Source organism: Monopterus albus, unplaced genomic scaffold (assembly GCF_001952655.1).
Source record: "Monopterus albus unplaced genomic scaffold, M_albus_1.0 scaffold244.1, whole genome shotgun sequence".
Classification (NCBI taxonomy): Eukaryota; Metazoa; Chordata; class Actinopteri; order Synbranchiformes; family Synbranchidae; genus Monopterus; species Monopterus albus.
The window spans coordinates 169,479-178,546 of NW_018128124.1; the positions used below are offsets into that span (position 1 = coordinate 169,479).

At 43.4% G+C, this 9,068-nt stretch overlaps 2 protein-coding genes across 5 annotated transcripts in view; one reads left to right on the top strand and one right to left on the bottom strand.

The window, feature by feature from the left end:
- Positions 1–4,186, bottom strand: part of gsr (glutathione reductase) — an 11,328-nt gene extending 7,142 nt beyond the window's left edge. The window contains exons 1-2 of one of the 4 annotated variants that reach the window (XM_020620650.1): positions 3,710–4,091; positions 3,149–3,323 (exon numbers count right to left, since the gene is read on the bottom strand). In XM_020620650.1, coding sequence (XP_020476306.1) covers positions 3,149–3,323; positions 3,710–3,771 — 237 coding nt within the window. In that variant the 5' untranslated portion in view covers positions 3,772–4,091. The other 3 variants (XM_020620653.1, XM_020620652.1, XM_020620651.1) reach the window with 3 other exon arrangements.
- A 195-nt stretch (positions 4,187–4,381) lies between these two features.
- Positions 4,382–7,850, top strand: znf518b (zinc finger protein 518B). Its single transcript, XM_020620630.1, has 2 exons — positions 4,382–4,510; positions 4,843–7,850. The coding sequence occupies exon 2, from the start codon at positions 5,004–5,006 to the stop codon at positions 7,497–7,499; it is 2,496 nt and encodes an 831-aa protein (XP_020476286.1). The 5' UTR covers positions 4,382–4,510; positions 4,843–5,003; the 3' UTR covers positions 7,500–7,850.
- The last annotated feature ends 1,218 nt before the right edge of the window (positions 7,851–9,068 follow it).

The following is a 9,068-nucleotide window of genomic DNA, read 5'->3' on the forward strand; positions in this document are numbered from 1 at the left end:
TATGCACTTCACCCTGTTGTCACTTCAAGCAAACATGGATATATGTTCATGTGATGTGTTCATGAGGAGAAATAATGTAGGTGGGGCAGAGAAACTCTTCAGGTTGTTGGAGAGTTCCTGCCTCAAGTGGAGGAGTTCAAGTATCTTGGGGTCTTGTTCACGAGTGAGGGAAGGATGGAACAGGAGATTGACAGGCAGATTGGCGCAGCTTCTGCAGTAATGCGGTTGATGTACCGGTACATTGTGGTGAAGATGGAGCTGAGCTCTCGATTTACCGGTCAATCTATGTTCTTACTCTCTACGGTCATGACCGAAAGGGCAAGATCCTGGATACAGGTGGCCAAAATGAGCTTTCTCTGTAGGGTGGTGGGGCGCACCCTTAGAGATAGGGTGAGGAGCTCAGTCACCCGGGAGGAGCTCAGAGTAGCTGCTGCTCCTCCACATCGAGAGGAGCCAGCTGAGGTGGCTCGGACATCTGTTTTGGATGCCTCCTGGGCGCCTCATCTGTTTTGGATGCCTCCTGGGTGCCTTCCTGGGGAGGTGTTCCATGTATGTCCCACCAGGAGGAGGCCCCTGGGGAAGACCTAGGACATGCTGGATGGACTGTCTCTCGGCTGGCCTGGGAACACCTCAGCATTCCCCTGGAGGAGCTGGAGTAAGTGTCTGGAGAGAGGGAAGTCTGGGCATCTTTGCTTAGACTGCTGCCCCCGCGAGCCGGTTCTGGATAAGCGAAGGAAAATGGATGGATGAATGGACCATTGAAAGACAATAAATAATAATATTATCTTGCATTATTTTTTGTCAGACTCAGTCAAAAACATAATAAAATAATAAACCTATTCTACAAATAAAATGGTGCATATCTTGGATTTGGCAGGATTATATTTATATGATTTGCATGAAATTATAGGATGTCCCTGGTAGGCTAGTGGTTAAGGCACAGCACTCTCGCCGCGGCACCCCGGGTTCTAATCCAGGTTGAGTCAGGAAGGGCATCCGGCATAAAACGTGCCAAATGTCAACATGCGAGTCTTCAGTCTGACAATTTGCTGTGGCGACCCCTAGACGGGAACAAACTGAAAGTGACTCTCTCAGCATAAAATTATAGAATGTGGGCTTTTTCCTTTACTACCAAATCTGGGAAGTGAATCTGCCTTGATATGTGAATGATATGTCAGTTAAAATGAATTTAAATAGGTGGACACAAAAATATGAACACTTACAGTGCATTCTAGTTTAAAAAAAACCCACTAAAGTTATGTGCCATCTGTTAGAAATAACCCAATTCTTTTGTTGGCACGAGAAGTGAAGACAGGAGAGGACTGTTTAAAATCAACAGGAAGTTTACTGGAAGTCTGGGCACAGGTACAGCGCTGGGATCAGAAAGACAGAGCTCCCGCAGGAGATCCGTTCTCTGAACCATGAGTTATGTTTTCACAATACATTTACCTCCTTGGGCTAGGCCCACCCTGGACATAGGTACAACATTCAACACTTCATAATCCTGTTGGCCATTTGGTGTAAGTAGGTCAACCCCTGTCTGCGCCTGCTTGCTGAAATGTGATCGAAACCAGGTGTGAGTTAGTGTGTGTGTGCGTTTCTCAGGTGGCAACTTGATCTTGATCAATGAACACTGAACGATGGGTGTTCTGGGCTGCAGGCCCCCCTGTGTGTGTGTGATGCTAATAAGTATGCTAAACTGGCCAGGTGGTCATCTCAGGTTGTGGGCCCCCGGCCTCTGCAGGACACCCCATGACAAAGCAGAACTTGGAATATGCCAAGTGGGTCGAGGAGTGAGTGCAAAACAGGCCAACAGGTCTTTGTTAGAATGTAAACAGGCTGTCTGGTTACTTGGAGATGCAGACATCCTGTCTCTACAGAAGTTACAGCATGCAGTTCCAAAGTTTCACTCAGTACAATACAGCAGTCATCAATACAGTTTTAATATGTATAAGCAAGGAAAGTAAAGGTATGAAAAATAACTAAAAGAAAATGAAGAACTGAAAAGTAACTAAAGGAAGCTAGAGTTATGAAAAGTAACTAAAGGAAGCTAGAGTTATGAAAAGTAACTAAAGGGAACTAAAGGTATGAGAAGTAAATAAAGCTTATAAAGTAACTAGAGCCTATAAAAAAATAAAATCTTACACCTTCTAGAGCTGTTCCCCTCAGTAGCCTGTGTGAACAACCCAGGTTAAAGAGCCCATGGCATGCTCATTGTGCTCATTTGCAGCCATTTAATGTTTAATCTCGGGTACCGTTAGATTAGCTTTGCACCCCTCATAACTCCAAATAGTCTGTAATTATTTCAGAATGATAAAACCCAGAGCCTCTTCCTAAACACAAGAGGATAGTTCATGAATATGCACAACTCCTGTTGCTGTTTCCCAGACATCACCGTTTGGGATTAGCCCAAAGCAATATAATGTATATGCCTGGTGGGTTCAGGGTCTTTCATCCTTCAGCTGCCTGCGTGCATGTTGGAGGTGCAAGATACCTGAGAATGTTAATTTCATGGAATAAATCAGCACTGTTTTGTAGTTACTTGGACTGCCTCATATCTCAGAGTTAGCATGGTTAAAAGAACCGGAATACAACAAGGTGAAACGTCTTCGATCTAGAAATCCAAGTCCAAGGTTTTTTCAGTTTACTATGACCTGGATGACTGAGAATCTGCACAGACATGAACTAAAGGGATGAAAAGTAACTAAAGCTTATAAAGTAACTAGAGCCTATAAGAATCAAATCTTACACATCTTCCTCACATTGCAGCCTTTGTGCACAAAGTTTTACCTCAAGACATTTGTTCAATCAATGAATCAGTAAGAAGTGGATTTTAACCAGGATTAAGTTAACTGTTACTCAGGAAGTTTAGACAATGCCTGTGTTGTTTAACAGCCTACATACTTTCTTAGCTAATGTCAGGGCTTGAAGTATGGTGGTGTGACACGGGGCGGCTTCAAATTTCTAACGATCGCTGTTTGTTGTTGTTAAGGTGATTATTGTGCAAAAGAAAGGAAACAAAAATCACAAGAGGGGTCCAGAGGCTTAGCAGTGGACCTGGCAAATAACGTGTGTGTGTGTGTGTGTGTGTGTGAACTGCGGACACTACAACAGACTGTGGTCGGGGTGAATTTTTATTTTTACTCACGCAGGTACCTCCGAGTTTGTGACTCTCGATCACGGCAGTGATTGCACCGAGCTCCGCCGCCCTTCGAGCCCCGGCCAGACCTCCAGACCCGCCGCCGACTACCAGAAAGTCGAAGCGGGTTGTCTCTGTTGTCGGGTCTGAGGCCATTCTTCGGCGGATAACGTTAATTCCGTGTCTGCGAAAAGACAAGAAAATGAGCTTTCTAAGGATAAACCATCAGGGAACTTGCGTCCGGGTTTGCTGGATTACTATGGCCATAACCAGGAAGATCACAGACCTATGTGTGGAACAAATGGAGAATGGGAGGGTCAAGTGAAAAGCGAGTGCTGTGTCATTATGAATTGCAACAGTGGTGTGTAAATCCCAGAAACAGTTTTCACAATAGTCATTGTGATTATCACATGAGCTACAGTATGGGAATCAGAGTAACAGGTGTAAGACAGAGAATCTGCAACAGGAATTTGGTCAACGACAACGCTGAATTACGATTAAAGTACATAAAATGCAATCAATTTCTTCAAAATTTGCTGTAAACACAGTCTACTAGGCTATATAACTCACCTTGGTAATGCTAGTGACCCAGACACGGCAGGAAGTAGTTTGCATATTCTTTTGGTAAGCATGTTTTAATAGCAATAGGCTATGTTAGATCCAGTCAGTGTGCCGTTGCTAGTTGATTTCATCACAGTAAATATAAAACCTTTAAACCACTTCCTATTTCGGGATTTAACTACCGCATATCTTCCTCGACAGCAGCTACAAACGTTTCCTTATGCGATCTAAAACTGCAACGAGATGTTTAAGTTTAATACTGTTATGGTGGAAGTTGTCATATTGTTGAGGGCGTGGGTGCCCAGTTTCAACATTACGCGATTTCTGTAGCAAAATGCAGACTCTAACGTACACAAACTCAAAAATATAAAAGGTTTGCGTTGTATTTCAAGAATAGCACTTACACTGAGTCCCGTTCGCCATCTGTCAAAACAATAAAATAAAAACGTCCACTTCCGTCACAACTTTCAAAATAATATAGCACTGTCGTTGCAATATGCATCATGACAATGATTTATAACATAGGTATATCTAAATGAAACCATTGGTAGAATATAATACCATTTTAACATTACATTTGGAAAAAAAGCAATATATTCTAGTATGTTTTTAGTCACATAATCTTATTTTGAAGGCAACAGCTTCCATTTTCCGGAAATGTTGTTATTCTAGCTACAGTGCTAACGACAAGCTAATGAAAAAGGGGTTCGACTGGCAGCATTGACGAGCCTAGAGACGGAATTCTTAAAATCTAATTCACTCAAAAAATATAAAACAGGATCAAAAGCTCATAGACAACACTCCAAGCAGGTATGTGTGTGAGAATTGACTCTTGCAAACATAAACAGACGAAATATGCGGACCGTCGTGTTTTCAATCTCCCTGTTGTAATCAGATAGGGCCTTGTGTTCAGTGGAAGACAACAGTGGGAAAACATAAACAGTAATGACAGCATTAAATTAGATAGCACCTCTGTGTTTTTGGTATGTTTACAACTAGTGAACTGAAGGACATTAACGGCCCCAGGTGCAAGAAATACTGCATGAGCTGTGCGTGAGGGGGAGGGGCCTCCTGGGCCTTGTTTTAATGTCAGCACTGTAGGCTGTAAGGTTAGTTTCATTCTCTCTAATCTGCTTTCTCAGGTGGAAGACGCCTCAATAGGCAGGTCGCGCTTTTATCAGCCTTCCCTGACAACTAAACCCTGGACATCAGGTGGAAATGAGTATTTACTTCATTGTATAACTGCAGACTTTGACTCAGTGTGACCCTGCAGCCAGATGACTAGTAGACCCCATCGCTCAACATGAAGCCTGTCAGCTATCAAAGCATGCCATCATCTTTGAACAGTGGACATCCAAACTTGGCCTCGGATTGTGTGCTAAACACTTCAAATGTGATGTATTGTGAGAAAGGTGGATTTGGTTCTGCAAACACCGCAGTGTTCAACAAGTCGATGGTCGAGCACATTGGGACAAAGTTTCACTGTTTTTATTGCAGCAGTGTCTCATTCAGTGAGGCAGAGCTAAGTGCGCACCTGAAGCAACACACCGCAAAGCATCCATTCAAATGTCCTCACTGTGGACAGGGATATATGAGGAGGTTGTGCCTTATAAAGCACATCGATCGTTTACACAGTGAAAGCATCAGTCAAGGGCCTGCTAAGTCTGGCATGTCAAAAATTCCACATGTCACTGTCTCCAGTGCCTTACCTAGTGTGCCCACTTCTGATCCATCACCACTTCGACCAGCTGTTCGGGTAACGGTGCCCACCCCGAATGCGCCTGCAATCAGACTGGGTAAAGATGATCAGAGGGGGAAAACACTGGACACAAATATATCAAATGCCACAAATGGAAATGCAGAAATTAAATCCCATTTGAATGGGCTCATTCAGCACAACAGAGCTCTAACAGTCTCTCTACCGGAGGAAGTAACAATCCCTGCTGGCTGCTTGGTTGAACTTGTCGAGGTGAAAACTGTCAATGGGACAAAGGAGCTAAAGCTGAGGCTTGTCTCCCAGCAAGAAAATGAGTCTATGATAAAAGACACAAGGACCACCATGTCGCAAAATACTGCACTGGGAAAGCCTTTATCATCCACATTAAATAGTCCGAACACAGTGAAGTCTGCGAGTATGGGGATGTGCACTGTTAACAGAAAACTGTGTGAAACAAAGACAGTGAATATGGAGGGTCCCGCTGTTGTCCCCGGCACTGGTTTTAAAAATCTCCCAAATCAGGTAAACAAGGAAAAGGCTGGATTGAAAAGAACATCACAAGAAATAATCAACTTGGAATCTAACACAGTCATTCCAAACAAGATTCCCAAATGCATCCTCAACCCTGTAAGAGAAGGAAATTGTGGGATCAGAGTTGCACAGAGGGAACCTATAAAAGTTAATTTAGCTCCTCCTGCTGTCATCTCAACCAGGGTTGCCAATAGGCCGACCACCACCCTGCATCCAGGCAACATGGGAACAAGTGTTTCTCAGAGAGCAGTTGATGAGAGGAAGAATTTAATTCCAGAGCTCTCCAAGAGCATCCCACCTAGGAGGGCAAGTGACACAAAAAGCACTCCACAAGATGTGTCAGTAGCTGTGAAGCTGGAACCAAGGGAGCTCCACCTCAGGAACAGTACTGCTTCAAAAATGATCAAAGAAGCAGTGTGCTTGAACCAGCAAAGTCTGAAATCAGCTTCTCCTTCACTGAGCATTCCTTCAGCAGCAGATGCCCAAGTGAGACCTCCAGCAACTGTAGTCTGCAAGGATAATGTTGCTAATCCATCTTTCCCAATATGCAGAACACTAAGTGAGCCATCATCAGTCAAAACACCTGTGCTTTCTAATTGCACAAATTCAAAGATGACTTCTTGGACCCAGGAAGTTCAATCCAGTGAGAGAGCAGGAGAAGGAGATATGCCAGAGCCCGAGAGTTTTCCAGTCATCTCCTCTGTGTTTTCATTAAGTCAACAGCCAGAGGAGGTCCAAGGCTCCATTCAGCCACTGGTAATGGCTCTGCGTGGCATAGTGATGGATAAAAGTAACAGTTCTGGCAGTACAACTCAAGATCACACCAAGATAACAAATGGCACCGAGCAAATCAAGGAGGCAACAGCATCAAGATACTGGGCTCAGGTAACCACAAAAAGTGGATCCTTCATCCGTGACCTTTTATTGACAGAGCAGACCAGTGATGTTATAAAAGTAGAGGAGAATGATAAGGGTATCCAGCACCCTTCTGCACTGACTCGCAACCATGTCAGTGTCAAGGAGGAAAAAAAGAACACCACAACGAAAGACAATAATAAATGCAGTCACACTCCTGCTTCAAAGTATTCATCAGATGTGGAATCTGTTTCTGAAAATGTAGATGCATCTGTAACTGCAGATCCTCTCCAGCCAATGGAAAAAGATGAACATGACGTCTCCTCGAAGTTCCTCACTGTCTGTCTGAAAAGGGTACAGGTTGGTGTGTGGAAAAAAAGCAAGAAAGGAATCAAACTTAAAATATCCAAATATAAGACACAGGTACCTATGGGCAGTGTGACCGATTGTGCAGTTATTTACCCGATGCCGCTGAAGGTGGACCAGTTGGTGAAGCGACCAGGTCCGAATCAGCCTGTAGTTGTACTCAATCACCCAAAGCCCCGAGCCCCCATACAGGGAGCGAGAGCAGACAGTGTTGCTAACACAGGATCCACTGAGGTGGTTCCAAAGTGCCAGATCTTAAAAATGAGGCTGAGCAAAGTGATGGGGCAGAAATATGAGGTGATGGGCTGCACTGTTAGAGTCTTTCCTTAAATCTGTCAGACACTGTGTACATTTATGAGGACTTATCTAGTATTATGAAGGAAAGATAAAAAAACTGACACAATATTAAGGCATTTCTTTTTTTTTGGAGCATAATATTTTAAAGACATCTGAGACTATACACCTTGTTATACAGGGGGGCCACGGAAAAGTAGCCCTACCTGTACAGGGCCTTATATACCTACTATTAGATAGTATTGGAGGCGGGCTAATTTGCCATGGCCCACCCAGTTCTTTTATTGTTGATGATGACATGGGATATACACCAGTCAGCCATAACATTATGACCACCTGCCTAATACTGTTTACATAGGGGTCAATGTGGCAGTTGGTTGGTACTGGTGTCACTCTGCAGCTCACTGTGCATCTTCTGTGAATCCATTTGCTTCCACAGTTTTACTGTCAGGAAGAGCACAGATGTGTCTACAATTCAGTGAGAAACTTATATAAAAGGAATGAAAACTGGTCATGAGGACGAGTTAGAGAGAATGTTTTAGACCAATCCAACAGCCTCACCACTCCAGGTGTGATATCACCACTACAGCCCCCGACTCTTTCTCTTCATAGAGACCAATGTACAGTATTTCTCATTTTCAACCATTTTAACAAAGATTCAAATAAATCTTAAATTTTTGAAAAATACAAATGGAAGTTAAAAGTTTAATATACTGTAGGTCAACCTCATCATCACCCGGGGACGTCCATGACCCTGTCACCAGTTCACCATTTGCCCTTCCTTAGTCCACTGTTGGTCAGTACTGACCACTGCAGACCAATAACACCCAACAAGACCTGCAGTGTGGGAGATTCTCTGACCCAGTCATCTCACCATCACAGTTTGGCCCTTGTCAAAGTCACTCAGATCCTCACACTTGCCCATTTTTCCTTCTTCCAACACATCAACTTTGAGGACTGAATGTTCACTTGCTGCCTAATATACACCACACACTGACAGGTGCCAGCGTAATGATATAATCAGTATTCACTTTATTCTGTGGTCATAATGTTATGGCTGATCGGTGTAGATTATTGAAGTGCAATGTATTTTGCTCTGGGTCAATGAACACAGTCTACTGTAGTAGGTTGCAGTCAGTATACACAGATGTTAAGTGTTAGAGTTTAGGCATTCATGTATGCAGTTTATTTAAAAAGATAATTTCAGTGTTTATTTTTTCTTTGCATAAACTATATTGTCAAGGTTCATCTGGCCCCTCTAAAGCAGGCTGCGTGCCTGTTGCAGAGTGTCCTACAAATGTCACTACGCTGGCGTGCGAGCCTGGTGCATGCTGGTCACTTTTTGAAATGCTGCATGTCCTCCTTGCTAGTGATTGGCTCTCTGGTATCATGTGATCTCAGCACTCCATCTAAAACACAGGCATAATGTGTTCTGGCATGTTTAACAAATGGCTTGATTTGATGCAGTAAATCATCAAATTGATCTGCAGACAAATAATTAAAGTGCATCTCGTCATCTTTGAGGTGCATCAGTTCACAAGTTTAATGAACTCCTATGTTCTCTCCACGTCTAGTTTAGAGGACAAACAGAGCATCGTCTTGGTT

What these genes read in the sequence shown, in the direction of transcription:
- znf518b (XM_020620630.1), top strand. Translation starts at nt 5,004, where the DNA reads ATGAAGCCTGTCAGCTATCAAAGCATGCCATCATCTTTGAACAGTGGA.